The sequence below is a fragment of the Lontra canadensis genome, unplaced genomic scaffold (genome assembly GCF_010015895.1).
Source record: "Lontra canadensis isolate GAN:19392208 unplaced genomic scaffold, GSC_riverotter_1.0 scaffold64, whole genome shotgun sequence".
Taxonomy (NCBI): domain Eukaryota; kingdom Metazoa; phylum Chordata; class Mammalia; order Carnivora; family Mustelidae; genus Lontra; species Lontra canadensis.
The window spans coordinates 8,855,676-8,882,713 of NW_022631058.1; the positions used below are offsets into that span (position 1 = coordinate 8,855,676).

Consider the following 27,038-nt stretch of genomic DNA (forward strand, 5'->3'; position numbering starts at 1 on the left):
ATGGGGGCGTGCCTGGCCTGCTCAGTTAAGCATGCAACTCATGATCTCCGGGTCGTGAGTTCAAGCCCCATTGGTAGGAAAAGTTTACCAAAAAATAAATAAATAAATAATAAAAATGTGTGTCAACTACCCTCAACAAACTAAAAAAAAAATTAAAAAGTAGTTTAAAAAAGTAGCTATAATGAAAATTACTTTGTGCCCTTTTAATTTTTAGTTTCTAGAAAACTAATTTCCTGACACTAATTTTCTATTCATGTAATTATTTTAGTACTTGTGGACTTGTTATAAGTGAACTCAAATACTTTATGGAACAAAGCATGGGATAAATAAATAACTAATACAGCATTTCATTTAATTATTCCTAAGTCTATGAACAGAATGATTAATATCATTTAAGAAGACATCCAAGAAAAAAAGGTGATACATAAAATGTGCAGAAAATAACCAGTAAGACCCTTATTTTTCTTAATCTGTTATACAAAATATACAAATTTCAAAACAATATATGTTAAGGATCTAAGCAAAAAACACACCTGTATATGAAAACCAACCAACGAACCAACAGGTTCCAAACTGTGACCTGAACTTGTATTTTGAAAGAAAAGATACCTTTTCTCAAACAAGGATATCGGAATAATTTTATAATTCCATAATCATCAGCTGTAACTAAAACTTGGCCAATATAATTTCCATCTACTGAATTTATGTCATTGATATCTGAATACTTGGGCCAAATTCCATTTACTTCAAGGCCTGAAACACATGTCCATGAAGCCCAATGAACACCTTTTATTTCTTCTTTGTTTGTCACTTCTTTTCCTCCTAAAAAGAAATCAGAGTCTTAATTAAGAAGTTATTTAATTTTTTCTCAAATAAACTGATAAATTATAAATATCTGATAAATTACTGATAACATGATAAACTCCAAAATTTAAATATCTTTCTAGGATAGTTAAAGGAGAGTATTAGGAATAGGCAGGGGAATATGGTAAGGAAAGAAGAAAGTTAAATGCAAGGAATTTAAAAAAAAGCTACTACCAAAATTATACAGAGACACACACCGACTGGATTCTGATATAGCGCAGCAGGTTTACTCATCTGGAGAATAAACATCCCTATCAAATTCATGCTAGATTAGTCACAATAGGGTAAGTTAGAACAAGTAAAAGCTATATAAAAGTGGCAAATCAGCTATTAAATAAGAAACCTAAGAAGATCTATAGTTGAGAAAAGAAAACTGAAAAGGAGAAAGAAGGAAGGATGAGCAAGGAGTAATACATTCAAGAACAGGAATTTAGGATTCAGTCACTTTTCATTACAGATTATTAATGAAAAACTGTTGGGGAGATATATTAATTTAATTATGTACCTAGTCTTATTAAATAAGTTGCTGTAAAACAGTGACTAATTCATTAAGTATCATACTAAATGAAGTACTGAGAGACAGTATTTTGATGGTTGCTTTTATTCTTTAAAAAAAATCTTTGATGGAAACTGCTTTCCAAATTTAGTTTGTTAGCTGTATTATGGATATTTGCAAAATTTATTTGAGGTAACCATGAAAAACCCCAATTTGTATCAGAGATTTTTAGCAATTATATTTATTTATTTATTTATTTTTAAAGATTTTTTTATTTATTTATTTGTCAGGGACAGAGGGAGAGAGAGGGAGTGAGCACAGGCAGACAGAGAGGCAGGCAGAGGCAGAGGGAGAAGCAGGTACCCTGCTGAGCAAGGAGCCCGATGTGGGACTCCATCCCAGGACGCTGGAATCATGACCTGAGCCGAAGGCAGCCGCTTAACCAACTGAGCCACCCAGGCGTCCCTAGCAATTATATTTAATTAGTTCCACCCATAAAAATGGCATTTTGACTTTCTAATATACACTAGGGCTTTACCAAATACTACTCACATAGCATGGAATTCGACATAAAGTAGATCTGTCTTAGATCCTCCAAGCAAAGTTTTAATTACCAAGGACTAAAATATAAAGGATTTCAATATAATAGGGCAGCCTTATACAAAAGAGCACAATGCCTGAAATATTAGCTCAGATCTTCTTTAATTTCCTATAATCAAATTCCTATAATCTGCTTCTACTCAAATTCTAAAATTAATAGGCAATAAAAAATCTACAAATTATATACAATTTATTAGAAACTTTTACCTGGCATTCTATAAAAAAGTCTTTTCCCATTTCCATCATTTGTCTGTAAATATCTACTGTCTGAGGACCAGTCCAGATGAGTGATGAAACTAAGTGATCCAACACATTCCCCCAATTTTTTATAACGTTGCGCAACACCATAGATATCAACTGAGCTGTCATTACACCCAACAGCAAGGTAAGTTCCATCTGGTGAGTATTTTAACTCATGAATTGCCTCCTTCCTATCTTTAATATGTACAACTTCGGTCATATCTCTGTAAAGCAAAAATAATGTTAACACATGAAATCAAGTCATTACAGAATTAGTTCAGTTTCAAATGTGCCTAAAATGGCTGGGAGGCTACAAGTATTTATAAATCACAAAGTAAATATACATGAGACAAATATTAATTCAGGAAAAATTACTTTTTCGACAGAAATATATGAGGACAACATATGCTGAAAGTAAGGGAAAATGCTGAATTTCGGTTAATTACTTTAATGTAGTTTAAAGATTCATTCTAAATTTCCAGAGTCATACAATAAAGGAGATATAGTAAATAGATTTTTATGACAAAGCTCCTTTAACTGAGTTTATGAAATATGTTTAATTATAAACACCATGATCTTCAAATAAATTTTTGTAATGGGACAAATGTACAAAATTATATTCAAGAGATAAAGAAAAAAGGAATTGATTTATTAAGTAACACGTTTGAATGTTTATATAGCCACACTATTTTTATTTCAACCTCTTTGACCTTTTTTAATACAAATTCTTCCCAGAGATTATGTCAACCAGTAAAGTTAAACACTTTTTTCACTGATGTCTTATAACTGCATTTCCAAAATAATGCAGGTATTCATAAAAGTCATACAAATGGATAAGCAATTTAATACCACTGAATTTCCAAAGTTGTCGGGAGTTGGTGGGGAAGAGAAGAGGGAGGCAGTGAAGGAGAAGGGGCAGGAGGAAGTAAGAATTCCTATTTCCACTTAGTGCCAAGAATTTTTTCCATTTAAATTTTGCATTACCCACCTGAAATGTTCGATGTAGGTAATTTTTTTTAGAAGTTTAAATGGATATATCTCAATTTTTAAGGTTTCTAAGTGGACAATTTAAAGCAATCAAACTCAATTTTTTTTTCCAGTAACACCTACTAACAACTGTGTTTTAGTTACATGGGATACAAAGATGAGCTCATCTTCTGTGAGATGGATAGAAAGTAGTATTGTACTTTAAAATTGATAAAATGTTGTGAGTGCTCAAAAGGTATGTGGGAAATTCTATAAGAGATACTGAAAAAGGATTTAGACCAGACTAAAAGCAAGAGGGGACCAAGGAAGAATGACATCTATATTTTGAACATAAAACCTGAGGGTTTGGCTAAAACTTTTGGAAAGGTTTTCCAGGAAGAAGACACAGCATGGACATGTGCACGTTTAAGGCACATTTGGAGAATGGTAGATGTTGCAATGTGGATATAAGACTAAGTGGGAAAAGTAGTGACTTGATGGGGTTGAAGAGAGAAACTATAGACAATGTGTGACAGATGTGACATGTTGCCAAGGAATTTGGGTTTTACCCTGGTGTTAAAGTAAGAGATGAAAATCAGCCACTTAACTAAATAGAAGGGGATAAAAACAAGATAAATGAAGAAAAACCTTTTTCAAAAAAAAGTTTTCCTAGTCAATACCACTGTTGCCTCAAGCCCTGCGACTCACAAGGTTCTCCACCTAAGCCCAGACTTGTGTAGCTACTTCTACCTTTCCCAGTGACCCCCCTCTTCACATTTTAATAAAGTCCACACATCTGATTTCCCTTTCTCCATATTTATCCATCCACCTATCCATCCATATCTACAAAGAACAAGATTTTTAAGAAAACTTCTAAGGCACTATTTGATAGCTTTTACTTTTTATGCTTTCTTTACTGAAGATTTTATCATTCTAATCTTGTTCACAAACGTTAAACTAAATGTTCCCTAAAAATTCTTCAGAACTATTTTTTTATATATAGCCTTTTTGCTAGACATTTAATTGCTCCCAAGTAATGAGAGAAATAAGTGTGGTTTAAGTCCTTGTTCACCAACACACACACACAGGTACGCATGCACATGTGAACATATACCACAATTCTGATGGGCTCTTTTGTAGTATGTATTATGTTACTACATCAACATTACGAGTTGTGACTACCCTCTCTCATGAGGAAGTCTGAAAAGCTTATAGGAAAGAAGATTATTTGATGAAAGTATATTAATTTTTTAAAATTCTCAAGTCTTCTGGAAAACTGCTATGTGAATTCTATGGTTTTTTTAGGAAAGAGAGGGAGGCAGGCCAAAGCCTGGGAATATTCATATATTAGCAATTTGTAACACATCACAGAAGTGAAAGCACAGTGTTGATTACAGCATAAAACAGGAAGACAGTTCCTAGCTGGGAGAGTTAGGGGAGACAGATCAAAAGAAGGAGAATTTAAACTTCATTCTAAGGACTTAATGAGATTTAGTTTAGGAGAGGCCAGGAACTGGGAGGTGAAGGGACCACCTTCCAGCAGAGATGTACGTGAAAGAGCTGGTAGCAACACAAGTACTGAAGCTCTGCCTGTTGTCAACGAAGTGTAGCTGTACTGACAAGCAAAGACGCTAGAATGTGAGATGAGTCTGATGAGAGAAGCTGAGGGAAAATCATAAAAGGCCTCACAAATCTTAAGATTTTTGGCCTTAATCTGTGAGTTTATGTTAGGGTAGGATGAATCAATTAGGTCACTTGTGTGATTTGACAGTAATAGACTGAAGTAGCGTAACAGTAGGATTAAGACTAATTAGAAGGCTCCGGACACCTGGGTGGCTCAGTGGGTTAAAATCTCTGCCTTCAGCTCAGGTCATGATCTCAGGGTCCTGAGATCGAGCCCCGCATCAAGCTCTCTGCTCAGCGGGGAGCCTGCTTCCCCCTCTCTCTCTGCCTGCCTCTCTGCCTACTTGTGATCTCTGTCAAATAAATAAATAAAATCTAAAAAAAAAAAAAAACTAATTAGAAGGCTATTACAGATGGTGGGTATTCAGACTTCAGAAAAAAGTGAAATGATTTAAAATATAGAGTATATTATAATCTATACTATTATACTATAAAATATATAGTCTATGTTGAAGATATTATAATTCTAATCTTACATCAATTAAAGTGTTTTGAAAATCAGGCAAATAATATCAACAGAATGTGATGGATTGGACATGGTGGGTTAGAGAGAGAGGTAACAACCATAATTCCTAGGTTTCTGGTTGGTACAAGAACCTGGACAATTGTGCCACCCAAAAGAATGGGGCCCACAGACAGAAGATCAGCCCAGGAGGGAGGATCATAAGTACAGTTTTGGAAATGCTGAATTGCAGATGCCTTTGAGACATCCAAGTGATGTTAAACAACTGGATATACACAACTGGAGTTCAGTGGAGAGATCAGGGCTAGAACTATGAATCTGGGACCATCATGTTATGAGTGGTAACTGAAGCTGAAGGCAGGATGAGATTACCTAGGGAGAAAACCGAACAGACAGCTCAGGTCTGAGCTTTGAGGTCCTCCCATACTTACTGGTAGGCAGAAGATAAATTAGCCTATAAAGAAAATGGAAGCAGGAGAAGCAGGCTGAAAAGCAAAAGAGAAAAATATCCAAAGCCTGGGAAGAGAATGCTCTGAGTAGGAGCAAGTGGTTCAGGGGGTTAAATAGTGCTGAAAATCAAGCTAGACAAAACGTGGAAAATGCTGCCTGGCTTTGGTGACGGTACTATTACCAAGAATTTTTCAATGTAAAGATGAAGGCAAAAGCTATACTGCCCTGTGGGTATTAAGTCAATAATTGGAAGAAAACAGTAAATTACATAGTTTTTTGGGAATTTCACTGTGAAAGAGTAGAAATGTGATATAATTAGAGGGGGTTTAGGTTTGAGGTAAGCATTTAAGACAGGATATACTTGAGCATGTCTTTTAATTTATTTATTTTATTTAATATTTATTTGAGAGAGAGCATGTATCCAAATGAGTGTGGGGGGGAGGTGGGAAGAGGGAGAGAGAGAATCTCAAGCCAACTCTCCACTGAGTGCAGAGCCCAACAAGGGGCTTGATCCCAGAACCCCAAGATCATGACCTGAGCCAAAATCAAGAGTCGGATGTTCAACTGACAGAGCCACCCAGGCGCCCTACTTAAGCACGTTTTGATAGTGCTCCTTCAGGGGAGGGCTACAGAGAGACAAAAGTTTTGATGTGGAAAAATAATGGAGATATACAAAGTTACTTTTTAAAGCCAGGAAACAACTTTTGGGACTTAATTATTCCCAAGAAATGGAACAGACAAAATATAAGTGGGTAGAAAAAAGTTTTTAAATGAAATGCGTGATTACTTAGGGAAAAAGTCTCCTAATCCTTTTGTAGTTGATATAATGTGGTAGTGACACTGTCAGAAAGAGACAAATGGCTAGGTGCTAACAGAATATAAAATGAAAATGCTTTTATAACTAAAGTCTATCTCATACTCTTCAGGAAACCTTATTCTATCCTCAGGAAATTTGTTAATTGGGCTTATCAAGTTCTTCCACTTAAGTCTTCCTACCTACTCATGAGAAAGAATGAGTGACTCTGAGGAGTTTGGGGTGGATAACACCATGCCACCCACTACAAGTCAAATTTTATATATATGAATCTTTTAATTTGAAAAATATTTGCATTTTTTCATTTGACTCCATGATAGGTTTAACATAAAACTGGTAACATTTTTTATCAAAAGGAAGAGAGATGTTCTAGAAGTTATGTGACTCTGTGCTGGCACATCATCTTGTATCCCAAATTGAGAATCAGTGTGTTAGATCTGAATTTATTCTATGTTCCTCCAATCATAACATAACTACTCCTGTGAGGGTCCTTTAATACTGCTATACTTATGAAGTCTGCTTCATTATATGCTGAATATGTACAGCAAACCAAGAAGAAACAGTGACCAGGTAAATCTAGGATTAAGACTATTTTTGAGGTAAACTTATGTGGTTAAACTACAAAGGTATTTAATAGCTATAATCACCATTCCAATGGTCCTGTCAGCAATGTTGGACTCAGTTGCTGAAATAATGACTTATTAGAGATAAGAACTTATTCGCCCAGTTACTTGCACACAATATTTGAAAGGGCAAATAAATGTACAATTAACAAAAATAATTACTATTTTTAATGCATAGGAGCTATATGAGAGGAACTCTTAGGTGTTTTACAAGCATCTTAAATTCTTGTTGCACAACAATGTAAATGTACTTAATGCCACCGAATTTTTTAAGAAGATTTTATTTATTTATTTGACAGAGAGATCACAAGTAGGCAGAGAGGCAGGCAGAGAGGGAGAGGGGAGCAGGCTCCCCGCTGAGCAGAAAGCCTCAATCCCAGGACCCTGAGATCACAACCTTAGCCAAAGGCAGAGGCTTTAACCCACGGAGCCACCCAGGTGCCCCAATGCCACTGAATTTTGAAAGATGGTTAAAACGATAAATTTTGTATTACATATATACTATTACAATTAAAAAATTAGTGCAAAAGAAAAACATCAGCTTATCTCATTATAAAAACCTGTCCCAGAAAGAAAGTCAGCAACTAGAGAAACTCAGAGGTGGAAGAGAACATGATGTATCTGAAGAAGCAAAAGATGTTTTACACAGTTGAGAGGAAAAGAGTGAGGCAGAAAGAAACAGGTGGGGAGATGGGCACTACTGGCTACGTTAAGGATTATGAAATTCAAACTAGGGAGAGTGTCAAGCTTTTACCATATTTTAGAAAGAGGAGGGATGCAAACAAATTTGTTTTAAAAGGCATCACTATTAACTGTAGAGTAAAAAAAAGTCTTGAGGGATGCAAAACAGGAGCTAAGGAGACCAACTGAGACACAATCCACCAATCCAGTTAGGAAATGGTAGAAGTCTATACAAGAGTACAATGGTGAAAATGAGAGGAAGCAGATTAATTTAAAAGCTACCTGGGAAGTAGATCATCCAGAACTCTGTGATTAACTAGATAAGGGAATTAATGGTTTCTGGATTGGGCAACTGAAAAGGTCCTACCATTCCCTAAGCTAGAGAAGAAGAATTTCATAAATACATATGCTTGTGAACACACATGGATTTACATCAAAATTTGCTTTTGTTTTTAAGAAAGAGGGCGTGATAGTTGGGGTGGGGGAGTCAAGGGAGAGAGAGACGCTTAAGCAGGCTCTATGCCCAATAGGGCATCTGATCTAACAACGCTGAGGTCATGACCTGAGCGAAATCAAGAGTCAGGTGCATAACTAACTGAGCCACTCAGGCGTCCCCACAGCAAAGTTTTTAATAGCTATATAGAATTCAATAGAATGCACTGTACCTATAATTCAACATGAGATGAGAACTGCTTTAACAGATTTGTTTAACTCTTCTAATTATGCAAACAGACGAGAAAAGATGGAGGCTTTTTCTTTTTTTTTTTTTTCAAAGAATAAAGCTACAAATAACAAAAAACCTTTCACCCATTTTTAACGGCCTCAAGGTCACCACCACCCCCTTCCACCAATGGCAGAGGATCATTACTAAAAGTCAATACTACCAAGGAATGGAGGTCAACACCCAAATTCATAGCTCAAAATTTTAGCCATTAATCCACTAAGCATTCTTAAGCCCCAAAGCCAAGGTTTTTGAGTTAACAATTTTCCGACAAAGTCATTTTTTATATATTTAGTATTTAATAAAACTAATATTTGAAATATATATATGTGTGTGTGTATATATGTTAAGATGAAAGGAGAGTGAAAATGAAATAGGTAAAAACAATGAGTATTGCAAATTATCACTTAACAGAAATTTACTGTTTCTACCCCAATACCATACCTTACTCTAAGTACAGTGAATGAGCCATCCTTCATTCCAAGGGCAAGATGGATTCCATCCACATTTACAGCTGCACAACGAATTGGTTCTTCCATATTACACCTTGCTATTAGTGCATGATCTACTAGGCTCCATATCCTGTAACATTTAATTAAAATAAAAGAATTAACTAATGTATGCTTAAAAATTATGAACTCTATGAAAAGATTTTTGTTAAAATAATCATCTAAGAAAGTAATATAAACATATTTTAACTATATATTTTCTGGCCAGGAATTCTAATCTATGAGAAAGGAATACTTTTCATACTTTGAAAGATAAGAGTTTATAAAATCTATTTTTTTTAAGATTTATTTATTCGAGAGAGAGAAAAAGAGTGTGAGTGGGGAGAGGAACAGAGAGATAGAATTCCAAGCAGACTCCCAGCTGAGTGGGAAGCCCAAGATGGGGCTTGATTCCATGATCATGAGATCATGACCTGAGCCAAAACCAAGAGTCGGACACCTAACTGATTGAGCCACCCAGTTACCCCTAGAATCTTTTATTTTTAAAACGATGTAATGGCATCAGTTTTTTCCAATCATTTATTTTAGGTGGATGATTTCTACCCTGATCAAAGGGGATATACATATACACACACACTATATGTAGTGTGTGTGTGTATGTATATGGTGGTATATGGTATATACTATATATTTATATACAGAGTCTTTTAATTTAAAAGTAACACTTAAGACTATGCAAATTCAGTTTGTTCCACACTCTAATGTTAGAAATCTGTAACAGAAAGTAGAAAATGACGATTGAAAATTAAGAATTATACTTTTAAATAACCCAAAGGACAAAGAAAAAAATTTAATGAAAATTAATATTTTGAAGTCATAATAAAAAATGTCGTATCAAAACTTGTGGAATTCAGGGCACCAGGGTGGCTCAGTGAGTTCAAGCCTCTGCCTTTGGCTCAGGTCATGATCCCAGGGTCCTGGGAATGAGAGAGTAATGAGAGAGTAAAGCACTGTATTTCTTATGCAATGACAGTATAGTTGCCCTAAGAAATACAGATATAGATGAACATTACTAGACTAAGCACTCCTTGCAACATCTCTTACAGGAAAGCAATGATCAGAAAAGTTAGAATTTAAAAATTAAAATGAGATGTCAACAAAAGTAAGTTTTTAAGTGGCATGTTAGCTAAACAAGGAAATCTACTTACTGGTAATGGATTAACTCTATCATTTTAAATTGCAGTGGCTAAAAAATGTGTGCAGAGAAAATAAATTTAAGATTATTGCCTTTAAAGTAAGAACAGTTTCTCAAAAAGCTGAGGGTTTGGGGAAAACCACCAACAGTTAATTAAACAAGATAAATAATGTTGAGTGGTTTCCTTGGATTGTAAGGAGTCAACAGATGTTACCAGTATTACTCAGTTGTTTATTCAAGGAGTTCATGCCAAGTTTGAAGTGATGAAGAATTAGCTTCTATGACTAGTTGGTGTGGAATAACTATAGCCTAGAACGTTTCCAAAGACATAAGTTAGAAAGAACTAAACCAATACAGTGTAGGGTGGAATTAGATGGTGTTGAAAAACATGGATAGAAAAAAATGGCCTAGGCAAATTTACAAAAACTGTAAAAATGTAAGGTGTTTAAAAAGCCTATGATTATTCATTGTATTATTCTTCAGCAAGTATTTTAAAGAAAAACAAAACAAAACACAAAACTGAATGTTTACGAACCAATAATGTTAATGATGAACTTCATTTGATTTGGGGGATATAACCATTGTTAGTTCTGAAGTTGTGTCAGGAATAGAAGTTCAAAAACCTGACTTGCTGTACCACACAGCAGTTAATGACTTACAAGTGGTAAAATTTTATTGTGCTTTGCTGATCTCAAAGTCAAGAATGAAATTCTTCTGAACCATAACTGCCCTTAACAACTAGTAGCTTTGGAACTTAGCTTTCATGCATGTTTAATATTGTGTCTTAATGAATTCAATCTAAAACTATTAGGCAAAAGCAGCACTTACATGTAAAACTTACACTGTGGTAGTTATCTGGACAAGAACTAATGCTGTTCTTTTTTTTTTCTTTTTTTTAATTTATCCATTTGACACACAGAGAAAGAGCGCATAAGCAGGGGGAGCAGCATGCAAAGGGAGAGGGAGAAGCAGCCTGAGGCAGGACTTGATCCCAGGATCCTGGGATCATGGCCCGGGCCCAAGACAGACCCAGGTGCCCCAGAACTAATGCTGTTTAAATAACATAATCAAGCAGTTTTACACTACTCTTCCTGTGCTACTAAAACTTGAAATAAGATATCTATTCCCACACAAATTTGCAGGGTATTATTTTTTTCAGAGCCCAATGTTCTAGTACAGTGTGCTGACCTACTCTCCGTGGATGGGCCCTGGATCTTGACATCTGCCCCCTTGCCCTAGAAGAAAGCCACAAACAAAACCCAAGTTTACTCAAAGGAAGAAAAATGCCCCCAGGGCAAAGTGGCATTGGCCCACTGGTGCTCCTAAATTCCCATTTTCTTTCACAATTTGGCTAGTAGATCATTAATATCTTGACTGCTCTTTGAAGATTTTACATTTTAACCAGCATTTTTAGTTGTTTTTAATGTGAGTTCCTTCCAAATTACTTGCCCACCAAAAGCAGAAATAGAAGTCTGATGAATTACTTTTTAAAAGATCAGTTGCCTTTTTTTCAACAGCTATGCAGCAACTGGTAATAGTTCTCCTAAAACGAACTATAAGATAGTTCCTAGCAAAGCACATGGGTTAAGTGTGGCCCCACACTAAATTTCCAGGTGGACACAGAACTATAGCATCTCCCATCCCCATAAAACTGAGTAGCACAATGACAGAACAGAACACAGCATGACTGATTAACATATCATTTAAAAAATCAGTGTTATCTGGAAAGAATTAGGTTGTATCCCACCTCATTTCTTGAAGTAAATTAAAAAAAAAAAAAGCCATTAGAATACAGAAGCGTATATTAAAAACTTTTTTTTTAACTTTGCAGAAGATGATTGATAGAAAGCTCAGAAGTCATAAAAGAAAATATTAAGTTCATAAAACAAAATAACAGCAAAAAAGTTTTGTGTGGCAAAAAGCAATGAAAGAAAGAAAAAAAAAGAAAGAAATTGGTGAAAATTATTTGCAACTTACATCAGAAAGAGTTAATATCCATAACACAAAAAACCTGCTAAAAACAAAGGAGGAAATAATCTATAACCCTACAAATAACGGCAAGAAATGTGAATAGATCATACAAAGCATTCCAGGGAGCCAACTATGTTTTAAACTAGCAAATGGCAAAGAAACACTTTCCTGTTTTCCTGTACAAACTTCACCCAGGATAAGCAAATGGTTGATGAAGAGAAATTCTTTTTTAGGAATATGACAGCTAACAAATGAATATGAGTGAAATTAAAATACCACTATATGAAACTCTTAATAAAAGATCTAGGTCACGGGCTCTTGACAGGAGCAATACTGCCCCAAAGGGGGCTAAAAATTAGTTCTCAGAAATGAAAATTAGTTCTCAGGAATGAAAAATTTAAATATTATAATGGTTTGTAACTCTCTCTTGGGCCATAGTACAAAAACAAATATGTACTTTTTTTGTGGTGAGCTGTATCATTCACTTGAAATTTCACGTGAAGGGGATGTGATTTGGGAAAAAATTATCTAAAAATTCTCATTAGAAAAGCAATAATAATAAAAAAAGTTAAGAAACACTCATCTAGATAATAACCATCAATAGCTGCTAATATGATTTAAAAAAGAGATTACATGTTAGATACCATCAAACAGAGATACACATTACCATCAGGAAATATTCTTGGTGAAAATTCATAACTGCATCTCATCAAATCTCTAGATCTACTTATCAGTTTATATAACACAATGAAGAGAGAATGTATTAAAATACATGGAGGTGCAACTAGCCAAATCCAGAATGTGGGGAACTCTGGAGGACGAATACTTAGTTTCAACAACAAAATTATAAAAAAAATAGGGGGGTAAGGAGGAAGGAAGCTACAGAATACAAGATTTAAAGGACACATCAACAACTGCTGTATATGCACATTCTTTGGAGCGTAACTCAAAGAAGCCAAAGGAATGCTGTGTGAAAACAGTACTGTGGTGATATTTAAAGTTACCTTTTACACAAAACATTTACAGATGAAATGGTGAAAAAAAAAATGACAAAGTGTACAAAATATCTAAACACCTATAACTGACCAGCAGTTCTTAAAAGTTAGTGTACATCACCTCCACTTGGAAGACTTATCAAACCATGAATTGATGAATTTCTGATACTTGGTCCTGGATAACACATGAGAATTTGCATTTCTTACAAGGAATATTGATGCTGCTGGTCCAGGAACCACACTGAGAACTACTGTCATAGACAATGTGCTAATTTCTATAAAATGTAGACAAATGTTAGATCATATTTTAAAGTAATTAGAGAAAGAACAAGGAACTAACAGAAAACAGCAAAAGAGCTTCACCAGACAGATCAGAGAAAAGGAAATACAAATGTCCTCTAACCATATGTAAACATACTCAACACACCTCAACAGGAGAGAAAAGCACGTTTTCACAGTATCACAGGAAATCACTTTTTTTTAATATTTTATTTATTTATTTGACAGAGATAGATCACAAGTAGGCAGAGAGGCAGGCAGAGAGAGAGAGGGAGAAGCAGGCTCCCTGCTGAGCAGAGAGCCTGATGCGGGGCTCGATCCCAGGACCCTGAGATCATGACCCGAGCCGAAGGCAGAGGCTTAACCCTCTGAGCCACCCAGGTGCCCCAGGAAATAACTTTTTAATAGATTTTATTTATTAGACAGAGAGAGATTGGTATGTGAATGAAGTTTGTAGTAATCATTTTGCTTTGTATATGTACGTCAGAACATTATGGTATAGACCACATTATATTGTACACTTTAAACATATATAGTTGTTACTAAAAAATAAAAGTAAAAAGTAAAAATTTGGTAAGTACCAAGGAAAAAGTGAAATTAATTTGAATATGTCCAAAATATTAATACATCAATATAAAATTATATCAATAGAAATACATAAATAAAAATTATCAAGGAGATAGTTTACATTTTTTTTTCCCCATGCCGATTCTTCACTTACCACACACCTCATTTCAGATGCTCATGTGGCCAGTGGCTATTGTGCTGGACAAAGCAGGACTATACTATTGGGAGCTATACCATTTACTTAATGTATTTCATGCCCACTACACATTTTTATATCACTTTTAAATGGATCTATTTTTTTTTTAATTTTTAAAGATTTTATTTATTTATTTGACAGAGACACAGCAAGAGAGGGAACACAAGCAGGGGGAGTGGGAGAAGCAGGCTTCCCACCAAGCAGGGAGCCCAATAATGCAGGGCTTGATCATGACCTGAGCCAAAGGCAGACACTTAATGACTGAGCCACCCAGGTGCCCCAGGAAATCACTTCTTACCTTTTGGGGTAATAATCAGGGCTGCCAAGGGTATGGGAAAATAGGCACTGTTATGCATTGCTGACAAGGTATATAAATTGTTATTACCTTTCTATAAGGCATTATCTATCAAAATTTAAAATGCACATATCATTTGAATACTCAGAAGTTACCAAAGAGATACGCACATTTGCACATGTATACAATAGCACAGATAAAAGAGTATTCATTGTAAGCATTGTATTTAATAGCATAAAACTGGAAAAACCTAAAGTCTCATCAATAATGGACTAGGAAGATAGCAGAATAGGAGAATTCTGAGGTCACTTCCTGCCATGTATACCTGGAAGCAAGAGTTACACATAATGCAAGTCACTCTGAAAACAACCTTAAGATGAGCAGAACAGATCAACTACAGCCAACAACACAAAGAAGCAGCCAAAATGAGAAGGGTTGGAGGACAAGAGATATGGTCAGATACCACAGTCCCAGCATAAGGACCCACAAGCAGGAGGAATATTGCACATACGGAGGTCCACCCTGAGGAGCAAGGGGATCAAACCCCACATCAGGTACCTAGGCCCTAGGTACCTACACTGTAAAGATGAGCTCCCGTAATGTCTGGCTTTGAAAATAAGCGGGGCTTAACTCCAACAGCTTTGAAAATCAGCAAGACTTAACTCCAGAAGAGCCAGAGAGTTACTGGGACTCAAGACAGCTCTTAAAGGGACCAGCACACTTTATCACTTGGTCAGAGACCCAGTAAAGCAGCAGTAGTTTGCAAAGTCTCTCCAAAAGAGATTAACTTTAGGGTGCATGTTGGAGGGGCAGGAATCTGTAGGAGTTTTCTCTGGTAATGGAAGTACTAGCAGGTACCATTCTCTTGCCCTCCTTAAGCCTAGCTGACATTCTATATTTATCTTGCTGGTACTACTTGCCTTGAAGTGGTCTTGCCCTATGGACCCACCTCACCCAACCTACCTGCCCTGGCAAATGCCTCTCCAAATTGACTCTCACTCCACCACACCTGGTGAACAGCCTCAGTCAGGGCTGATGTCTCCCCAAAGTGACAACCACCCTGCCACACCTGGCAGCCTAGGCCAGACAAGTGCCCCTCCAAAATGATTCTTGCACCAGGAAAGGGGGCCAGCCCCACCCACCAGCATTCCCACATCAGTTGTGGCCCAATCATAAGAGGTTGCACACAGCCCACACAGGGGATATGCCTGGGGCACCTGGATCTGGTAACCAGGGAAGATTACACTACTGGGCTCTGCAGGACACCTTGTACTTAAGGCCACTGTGTAGACCAGGAAATGTAGATGAACTACCTAATATATAAACACAGGGAGTCAGATAAAGTAAGACAAAGGAATAGGAATATGTGCCAAATGAAAGAACGAGACAAAACCTCAGAAAAAGAACAAAATGGAAGAAAACAATCTTCCTGACAGAGTGTTCACACTAATGGCCGTAAAGATAAGAACCAGACTGGATGACCTTATTGAGAACGTCAACAAGGAGAAAATATGAAGAAAAAACAACCAGAGCTGAAGAATACAGTAACTGAAAAAAACAAAAAACAAAACAAAACAAACAGGGACGCCTGGGTGGCTCAGTTGGTTGGACAACTGCTTTCAGCTCAGGTCATGATCCCGGAGTCCCGGGATCAAGTCCCGCAGGGGGCTCACAGCTCCACGGGGAGTCTGCTTCTCCCTCTGACCTTCTCCTCACTCATGCTCTCTCTCACTGCCTCTCTTTTAAATAAATAAATAAAATCTTTAAAAAACAAACAAACAAACAAAACCCAAACCTAAAGGAAAGCAAGAGCAGATCAGAGGATGCAGAAGAAAGGATCAATAATCTGGAAGATCAGTAATCTGGGTTATGGAAACCACCCAAGCTGAAAAGCAAAAAAGAAAAAAAGAGTTTAAAAAAAAATGAAAACAGGTTAAGGACCCCTGCAACATCAAGCATACTAACATCTGCATTACAGGGGTCCCAAAAGGAGAAGAAAGACAGTAAAGGGCAGAAGACTTGTTTGAAATAATAGTTGAAAACTCCTTTAACCCAAGTAAAAAAACAGACATCCAGGTCAAGGAAGCAGAGAGAGTCCCAGACAAATTGAACCCAAGACATCTATACCAAGACACATAATAATTAAAATGGTAAAAGTTAAAACAAGAGGGAATCTTAAAAGCAGTAAGAGAAAACCAACTAGTTAAATACAGGAGAAACCCCATAAGGAAATTAGTTGACTTTTCAGCAGAAACTTTGCAGGCCAGAAGAGAATGGCACGATACATTCAAAGTGTTGAAAGGAGGAAACCTAAGACAAGAATAATCTACCAGGCAAGATTATTATTCAGAACTGAAGAGAGAAAGAGTTACCCAGACAAACGAAAGTTAAAGGAGTTCATTACCACTAAGCCAGCCTTACAAGAGAGGTTAAGGGACTTCTTTAAGAAGAAAAGACCATGACCGGACAAATATTATGAAACAAAAAATTTTCACTGGTAAAAGCAAACACAAAATAAAGGTAGGATACCAATCATTTATAAAGCTAATAATAGGGTTAAAAGATAAAAGTAGTAAAATCAATTATATCTACAAAAATTAGGTAAGGGACATATAGAATAAAAAGATGTAAAATATGACATCATACACAAAATACAAAAGGGGAAATAAATATGAAGTGCTTTTATTTGTTTATTTCTTAAGTAGGCTCCACACCCAGCCTAGAGCCCAACTTGGGGCTTGACCTCACAACCCTGAGATCAAGACCTGAGCTGACACTGAGTCTGACGTTAATCAACTGAGCCATCCAAGCACACCTGCAGTGCTTTTACAATAGGTTCAAACTTAAGTGGCCCCCAACTTATATACAGTGCTATATATTAAGACACTATATTCAAACCTCATGGTAACCATAAACCAAAACCTATAATAGATACACAAAAGATAACAAAAAAAGGAATCTAAGCATAACACTAAAGAAAGTTATCAAACCACATGCGAAGAGAGCAAGAGGAAAAAGAGAACAGAGAAGAACTAAAAACAACCAGAAAACAATTAACAAAATGGTAATAAGTACATACCTATGAATAATTGTTTTAATTTTTAATTTTTATTTTCACTTCAGTGTAGTTAACACACAGTGTTGTATTTGCTTCAGGTGCACAATACAGTGATTTAACAATTCCATATATTACTCAGTGCTCATCCAAGGTAACTGTACTCTTAATCCCATTCACCTATTTCACCCATTCCCCCCATCCACCTTCCCCTCTGGTAACCATATGTTCTCTATAGTTAAGAGTCTATTTTTGGTTTGTCTTTTTTTTTTCCTTCACTTTGTTAATTTCTTTTTTCTTAAATTCCACATATGAGTGAAAGCACATGATATCTGTCTTTCTCTGATTGGCTTATTTTGTTTAGCATTAAAATCTATAGATCCATCCATGTTGTTGCAAATAGCAGTCTCATTTTTTATGGCTGAATAATATTCTATTGTATGTACATACCACTTCTTATCCATTCATCTATTGATGTACACACTTAGGTTGCTTCAATAACTTGCCCATTGTAAATAATGTGACAATAATAACAAAGGAGTGCACATATCCCCATAAATTAGTGTTTTTTTAATTCTTTGGGTAAATACCCAGCAGTGCCAATTACTAGATAGTAGGGTAATTTTTTTTTTTTCAGGAACCTCCACATTGTTTTCCACAGTAGCGGCAGCAGTTTGCATTCCCAGTGCACAAAGATTCCTATTTCCTCACATCCTTGTCAACACTTGTTTATTTTAGCCATTCTGACAGCTGTGAGATGATATCTCATTGTAGTTTTCATTTGCGTTGCCCTGATGATGAGTGATGTTGAGCATCTTTTTCATGGGTCTGTTGGCCACCTAGAGGTCTTCTTTGGAGAAATGTCTGTTCATATATCTTGCCTATTTTTTAACTGCATTATTTTTTTCCTTGATGAGTTGAAGGATTTCTTTATATGTATTAGATACTAGCCCTTTAATGGATGTCATTTGCAGATATCTTCTCTCACTCAGTAGGTTGTCTTTTAGTTTTTTTCGTTGTTTCCTTTGCTGTGCAGAAGCTCTTTATTTTTATATAGTCACAATAGCTTATTTTTGCTTTTGTTTCCCTTGCCTCAGGAGACATATCTAGAAAGATGTTGTGGCCAATATTAGAGAAATTACTGCCTGGACTCTTCTAGGATTTTTATAGTTTCAGGTCTTACATTTAGGTCTTTAACCTATTTTGAGTTTGTTTCTGTGTGTGGTATTAGAAAGCAGTTTCATTATTTTACATGTCACTGTCCAGTTTTCCCATCACCATTTGTTGAAGAGACTATCTTTTTTCCCATAGTATATTCTTGCCTCCTTGATTGAAGATAAATTGATCATATAACTGAGAGTTTATTTCTGGGCTTTCTATTCTGTTCCATTGATGTATGTGTCTATTTTTGTGCCAGGAACATACTGTATTGATTCCTATGGATTTACAGTATAACTTGAAGTCCAGAATTGTGATAGCTCCAGTTTTTTTCTTTTTCAAGATTGCTTTGGGTATTTGGGTTCTTTTGTGGTTCCATAAAAATTTTAGGATTTACACTAATTCTGTGAAAAATGCTGTTGTTATCTATATAGGGGTTGCATTATATCTGTAGATTAGTTTGGGTAGTATAAACATTTTAACAATATTTGTTCTTCTAATCAATAAGCATGGAATGTCTTTCCATTTCTTTGTGTCACCTTCAATTTCTTTTATCCAAGTTTCATAGTTTTCAGAGTAGCAGTCACTCACCTCTTTGGTTAAGATTATTCCTTTTATTGTTTTTGGTACAACTGTAAATGGGGTCGTTTTCTTAATTTATTTCTGTTGTTGTAATGTTAGTGCAAAAGATTTCTGTATGATTTTGTAAACTTCCTGTATTCACTCATCAGTTCACTAGCAGTTTTCTCGTATTCACAATTTTCTATATATAATATCATGTCACCTGCGAAGAGTGAAAGTTTTACTTCTTCCTTACCAATATGGATCCCTTTTATTCCTTTCTCTTGTGTGATTCCTGTCTAGGACTTCCAATTCTATGTTGAATAAAAGTGGTGAGTGTGAACATCCTTGTCTTGTTCCTGACCTTAGGGGAAAAGCTCTGTTTTTCCTCAATGAGTATGATGTTAGCTTGGGTTTTTCATATATGGTCTTTATTATGTTGAAGTATGTTCCCTCTAAGCCCACTCTGAGAGTTTCCATCATGAATGGACGTTCTACTTTGTCAAATGTTTTTTCTGTATCTATTAAAATAGATGCAGATCTTCTGTTATTTATCCTGTTACTGATGTGATTTATCACATTGATTTGCAAATACGGAATCACCCTTGCAACCCAGGAATAAACCCCACCTGACTATGGTGAATGATTTTTTTTTAAAATGTATTATTGGATTTGGAATGCTAATATTTTATTCAGGATTATCACACCTGTGTTCATCAGAGATACTGGCCTATTTGTGGACTCTTTACATGGTTTTGGTACAAGGGTAATGCTGGCCTCACTGAATGAATTTGGAAGTTTTCTTTCCTGTAATACTTTTTTGGAAAAGTTTGAGAAGAATAGGCATTAACTCTCCTTTAAGTGTTTGATGAATTCACCTGTGAATCCTCTGGACTTTTGTTTGTTGGGTGTTTTTGGATTACTGATTCAATTTCACTGCTGGTGATGAGTATGCTCAAATTTTCTATTTCTTCTGTTTCGGTTTTGGTAAGTTTCATGTTTCCAGGAATTTATCCATTTCTTCTATATTGTTCAGTTTGTTGGCATATTATTTTTCATACTATTCTCTTATAATCTTTCTCATTTCTGTGGTGTCTGTTTTTACCTCTCCTCTTTCATTTCTGACATTGAGGTTTGTTTTTTTTTGTTGTTGTTGTTGTTTTTTTTTTTGATGAGTCTGGCTGGAGGTTTATCAATTGTTAATTTTTTTTTAAGATTTTATTTATTTATTTGCCAGACAGAGATCACAAGTAGGCAGTGTGGCAGGCAGAGAAAGAGGGGAGGGGGGAAGCAGGCTCCCTGCTGAGCAGAGAGCCCGATGTGGGGCTCCATCCCAGGACCCTGGGATCATGACAGGAGCTGAAGGCAGAGGCTTTAACCCTCTGTGAGCTACCCAGGTGCCCCTCAATTTTGTTAATTTTTTCAAAGAACCAGCTCCTGGTTTCACTGATCCATTCTATTGTTTATTTAGTTTCTGTATCATTATTTCTGCTCTAATCTTTGTCATTTCCTTATTTTTGCTAGATTTGGGTTGTGTTTTTCTCTAACTCCTTTAGGAGTACGGGTAGATTGATTGAGTCTTTTCTTGCTTCTTGAGGTAGGCCTATATTGTTATAAATGTCCCTCTTAAAACTGCTTTTGCTGCAGCCCAAAGGCTTTGGACCATTGTGTTTTCATTTTCATTTGTCTCCATGAATTTTTAAATTTCCTCTTTGATTTCTTGGCTGACACATTTTTTTTTTTTTTTACTTCCAAGGTTTTATTTAAATTCAAGTTAGTTAACATATAGTGTAGTATTGGTTTCAGCAGAACTCAGTGATTGAGTTGAGTCACATATAACACCCAGGGCTCATCACAAGTGTCCTCCTTAATGCCCATCATCAATTTAACCCATCCACTGACCTACCTCCCCTCCAGCAACCCTCAGTTTGTTCTCTATAGTTAAGAGTCTCTTATGGTTTGCTTCCTTCTGTTTTTTTTTTTTTTTTTTAAGATTTTATTTATTTATTTATTTGACAGAGATCACAAGAAGGCAGAGAGGCAGGCAGAGAGAGAGGAAAGGAAGCAGGCTCCCCGCTGAGCAGAGAGCCCAATGCGGGGCTCAATCCCAGGACCCTGGGATCATGACCTGAGCCGAAGGCAGAGGCTTTAACCCACTGAAGGCAGAGGCTTTAACCCACTGAGCCACCCAGGTGCCCCCCTTCTCTGTTTTTATCTTATTTTATTTTTCCTTCTTTTCCTTTACATTCATCTATTTTTTTTTCTTAAATTCCACTTGAGTAAAATCATATGGTATTTGTCTTTCTCTGACTTCTTTCGCTTAATATATTTTTATTCTATCCACATTGTTGCAAATGAAAAGATTTCATTCTTTTTGATGGCTGAGTAATATTCCTCTGTATTTGTATGTATAGATATGTATGTATAGGTGATATATATATCACACACACACACACACACACACACACACAATCTTTTTTATCCATTCATCAGTCAATGGAGATGTGGGCTCTTGACATAATTTGGCTGTCTTTGATAGTGCTGCTATAAACACTGGGTGCTTATACCCTTTCAAATCAATATTTTTTTATCCTTTGGATAAATACCTAGTAATGCAAATGCTGGGTCACAGGGAAGTTCATACTTTTAAATTTTTGAGGAACCTATATACTGTTTTCCAGAGTAGCTGCACCAGTTTGCAAAGAATATAGTCAAAATAGTAGTAACTCTGTGTGGTGACAGAGGATAACTATAGCCATTGTGGAGAACATCTTGTAAAGTATATTAATTGTTGAATCACTATGTTGTACATCTGAAACTAATGTAAAACTGTATATCAACTATAATTTAAAAAAAATGATTCAGTCGAATAAATTACAGTATATCCATGCAATGGAATTTTTAAAAAGATTTTTATTTAAGAGAGAGAGAGTGTTCAAGTGTGGTGGGAGGGCAGATGGAGAAGCAGACTCCCCACTGAGCAGGGAGTCCGACATGGGGCATGATCCCAGGATCCCGGGATCATGACCTGTGCTAAAGGTAGACACTTAACTGACTGAACCATATAAAATTCCATAGAATATTCCATGAGCCATTCCATACAGTGGAATATTATATGGTTATTAAAGAGGCAGAAATAGCTGGGTACATTTTGGTATGTAGCTAACTCCAACTTAAGAGAAAAAAATCTTATAAACTGTTAATTCTACTAAGTACCTATTATGTTCGTTTGTTATATTTTAAGCTGTTAATATTTAAATTGAAGTTTTTTAATTCAGTTTTTGTTATTTTTCTCTAAGGACAAATTCCAGCCTATGAAACTACATTTTTTTTAAAGATTTTTTTTTTTAATTTATTTATCTGACAGAGAGAGATCACAAGTAGATAGAGAGGCAGGCAGAGTGAGAGAAGGAGGGAAGCAGGCTCCCTGCTGAGCAAAGAGCCCGATGCGGGACTCAATCCCAGGACCCCGAGATCATGACCTGAGCCGAAGGCAGCGGCCTAGCCCACTGAGCCACCCAGGCGCCCTGAAACTACATTTTAATTTGCTTACCTGACTGAACGATCATCACTTCCAGTCACAGCCAAAGGTTTTGTAGGATGGACAGCAAGTGCCCAAAGTTCACCTTCACAATGTCCTTGCATAATTAGGAAAGGTTTATTTCTTTCATGCACCACAATTTCGAAAATTTCACTGTCCTGTGTTCCAACTAGAATATGGTCACCTCGCCAACAAACACTCCTCACAGACAACCCTAATCAAAAGTAAATTGTATTTAAGATAAATCTGTTATAATGCCAATCTACTAAATCAATTTAATTTCTGTACCTTTTATACCTTAGATGTAAGATAAAAGGAATATGCAAGTCTTTGATCCACACATTTTCTTCAATTATGCAGGTTGTTTGCTATATGGAACGATACATCCACATAGCAAATGATATGATATACCTAATTTCTACGCATCCTTCAGGACATATATTCTTCTTACTACTTAGAAAATTTCAGTCATAGTCTGACCACTTCTTCAGCCAAGGTCTTATAACACAGTCTCCACAATACAAAAAGTAACTATTCAGGAACTACCTTTATAGAATTGTATTATTTTTTTCTTATAATAATCTGACTTTTCACGTGTCTACATTTCACTTCTTCCATCTGCTCATAAAATCATTAGAGAGACTTCTACTCTTTCTACATATTCCACAATCCCTTTTGTAAGCTCAGAAAAGCTAGTGCTTCTGTTTTCTCATCTGTATAATGTGGCCAACATAACGGTGCTGTGGACTTCACAATTTTCTTGTGAGGGCCAAATAAGAAAGTGTCAAATTATTTTGCAGATTTTAAGGTACAATAATGCTCAGCAAAACTAATGAAAATAACATAACAGTTAACATTTACTGGATGATTATTATGTCCCAGACACTTTTAAACATTTTACATATATTAAATAAGCTCATTTAATCCTATGAGATAGTTGTTCTCACTTACAGATGAGATTAAATATGTGTCCCAAGGTCACACACCTAGTAAGTGACTGAAATAAGGCTTAAACAGACCTCTGCCACTTCCAATCCTATTCCTATACCATACTAGTGAATAAAAGGTTTTTTAAAAGTGATTCTGTTTTATTATATCAATTTTTAAATCCCCAAAGAAGAAAATATCTCCCAATTGTTGACAAATTTGGATAAAGGAAAAACACATCTATATGCGTTTAAATCATCCTGAACAAAACCTTCTCCAAACCTCAACACACTTTATTTTCAACAGTTGCTAATAGTTACATTTGACATTCTAATAGTAAAATATTTTCAAAATCCAAGGTTACCTAAGCAAGCACTTGTCACATCTCTAAGTACCATCATAATAAACATTAGATATACAAAAGAATCCTTGTCGTAACAGTAAACATAGACTGTCTTTAGGCAAATTCACCTCTCAATAAAGGGAGTGCAATTAAAAGCACACAGTAGGTGAGGGCAAATTTGAGTCTCATTTATATTTACAAAACAAATTTATATTTATTAAAAGAAACAGACAATCTTGTCTATATTTAGAATTTGCCTAGTAGTGAGACATTTGTTTTGTTATTACCTTTGTATCCCTGGTCTGTTTCCCTGAGATCAATCACAGTAATCGGTTTAAAAGTTAAATCCCAAAGACGAATACAGCCATCTCTGCCACCAGTAGCAAAGCCTTCTTCACAAGCATTCATACTAAAAATTCCTGCCTAGCAGAGAAAAAAAGTAATTTAACAATATATACCTTTAAGAAAATCTGTGTGTAGGTAGAAACACACTTTAAAAGAGTTTGATATGACATCAGAATATCAGAAAATACAAATTATATACATACATATATAATTTGTATTTTCTGATATATTCCGATATATATATATATAAGAAAATACAAATTATATATATATATATAACATATATATAATATATATATACATATAAAAACAATATATGGTCCATGACATGGGCATAATGTAAAGTTAAACCTACACCACATATAAATATGAATTATAGCCTTAAAATTCTAAAGTTTTTATTTATTTGACAGAGATCACAAGTAGGGAGAGAGGCAGGCAGAGAGAGAGGAGGAAGCAGGTTCCCTGCTGAGCAGAGAGCCGATGGGGATGTGGGGCTCAATCCCAGGATCCTGGGATCATGACCTGAACTAAAGGCAGAGGCTTTAACCCACTAAGCCACCCAGGCGCCCCTAGACATAAAATTCTAAATGTAAGAAATAAGTATGTTTAAAAAAAAAAAAAAGAACACTTACATGATTTTGAACGATGAGAGAACTTTTATGCAAGGCAGGTTACCCAAAAACCACAAAGGAGAACAATTTTTCATATGAGAAAAGATATCATAAGCAAAGACAAACAGATTGGGGAGATATCTGCAATGTGTAGGGCTGTTGAAGGGTTAACATCCTTAATATATAAGTGAATACAGAGAATCAAACCACAAAGACAACAAAAAAGAGCAAAGGGTAATAACCAATTAATAGAAAAGGAATTTCAAGTAGCCAAAAATATATGTAATTTCACAAATAGGAAACAACTAAAACAAGAAGTTACTATTTTGCAGCCAGAAAACAACCCAAAATTTACAAAAGTGGTCACATCCTGTCCTGGGGAGTACAAGGAAGAAACTGGTATTTTTATGCACTAATGAGGAAAATATGAGTTGCTGCAATCTTTGTGGAAAAGAATCTGGTATTTCTGGTCTTCAGACACTTTGCTCAAAGCAAGTCCTGTTCTAAGTGGTTCTTTAATATATTTAATATGCGATATATTATCTATTTAATAGTGGATCATATTAATACATTTAATAACTTCTCTACTTGAGATCTCACTGCTAATCATGTGGCAGCTTTGCACTCTCTAGTTCCCTTCTCTATGTAAGAGACCCAACTATTAAAAATCCTTAATAAAAAAAAAAACAAACTACAAGGTTTTAACAGATTCCCCTCCCCCCCAGATTTGTTAACTTTTTAATATGAAAATCTCATGAATTACAAAAATTAAATTTGCCACTCAATAAAAAAATGATATTAAAATTAAAAAGGTATTGTTTTCTAGAATTGTCCCCAAATTTCCCACTGGTAAATTAGCCATAAGAATACTAGCTTTAAGGGCACCTGGGTGGTTCAGTTGGTTAAACAGTGGCCTTTGGCTCAGGTCTTGATCCCAGGGTCCTGGGATCGAGTCCCACATGCTCCTTGCTCAGCTGGGAATGTGCTTCTCCCTCTGCCTGCCCCTCCCCTTCCCCCTGCTTGTGCTCATGCTCTCTGTCAAATAAATAAATAAAATCTTTAAAACAAAACAAAAAAAGAGTACTAACTTTACTCTAATGTAGTTAACCTAGAATACTTTTGTTGAATTTAATAAGCCTTTTATGAACACTACTCCGAGAAAGATACCATACTGGAGCAATGGTTTAAACAAGGTACTAATTATACTAATTTAATGAATATCCATGTGTCTAATTGCATAATGTTTTTTCATTGAAATCTTGAAAACAAACAGATAATTCAGTTAGAACAGCATTTTTCAAGTAACTAAAGTGACTAGAAAGTCTGCTATATTCTATAATCTTTTGTTCTAGGATAAGAAGTTAAATAATTATCTAAAAGTGTTCAAAATATGTAAATATACTTACAGTATGGGCTCCTTGTATTGTCCTTATAAGATTGATTCCTTTCCAAACATATATATCCCCATTAAGTGCACCAGAATATGTTAATTCATCCCTTGCACAGGCCAGGCACAAAATTGTTTGAAGGTCACCAGTCTTACCAAAGACCCCTCGTTTTGGGGTCAGAGCATTTCCACATAAACTCCAGAACTAAAAGGTACACAGTATCATCAAATTACCAAAGAATGCTTATAAAATAAAATACTTTTAATACTGTGAAGCTATATTAGAGCAGGAGACCAAAAATTACCTAAGAAATCCCCTTACGAAACATTAGCATTCAAATGTTCACATCCTCATCCTAGTGTTGTCAATAGCTATATTATAGCAGACAAGTCACTGGTTTCAATCCTTATCTATAAGAATAAGGGGGGGTGAACTAGATTATTTTTAAAATAGGCTACACTTCCCTCCTTTGGTCTCTGGAAAAAATCTACTTGAAACTCCAACAAGTGAAGGAGCTGGTTATGTGTTAGCAATGAAAATGAAGATATCATACACTAA

The 27,038-nt window shown here is 35.6% G+C and overlaps 1 protein-coding gene across 7 annotated transcripts in view; it reads right to left on the reverse strand.

Annotated features, from left to right (window-relative positions):
- EML5 (EMAP like 5) overlaps positions 1 to 27,038 on the reverse strand; it is a 171,622-nt gene that overhangs the window by 101,856 nt on the left and 42,728 nt on the right. For 6 of the 7 annotated variants that reach the window (XM_032878580.1, XM_032878579.1, XM_032878577.1 and 3 more), the window contains 6 exons: positions 26,499 to 26,684; positions 24,421 to 24,556; positions 22,876 to 23,077; positions 9,046 to 9,183; positions 2,168 to 2,424; positions 610 to 822 (listed from right to left, as the gene is read on the reverse strand). In XM_032878580.1, the coding sequence (XP_032734471.1) occupies positions 610 to 822; positions 2,168 to 2,424; positions 9,046 to 9,183; positions 22,876 to 23,077; positions 24,421 to 24,556; positions 26,499 to 26,684 (1,132 nt within the window). Of the gene's footprint in view, positions 1 to 609; positions 823 to 2,167; positions 2,425 to 9,045; positions 9,184 to 22,875; positions 23,078 to 24,420; positions 24,557 to 26,498; positions 26,685 to 27,038 lie in introns of those variants that run through there. The other variant, XM_032878582.1, reaches the window with a different exon arrangement.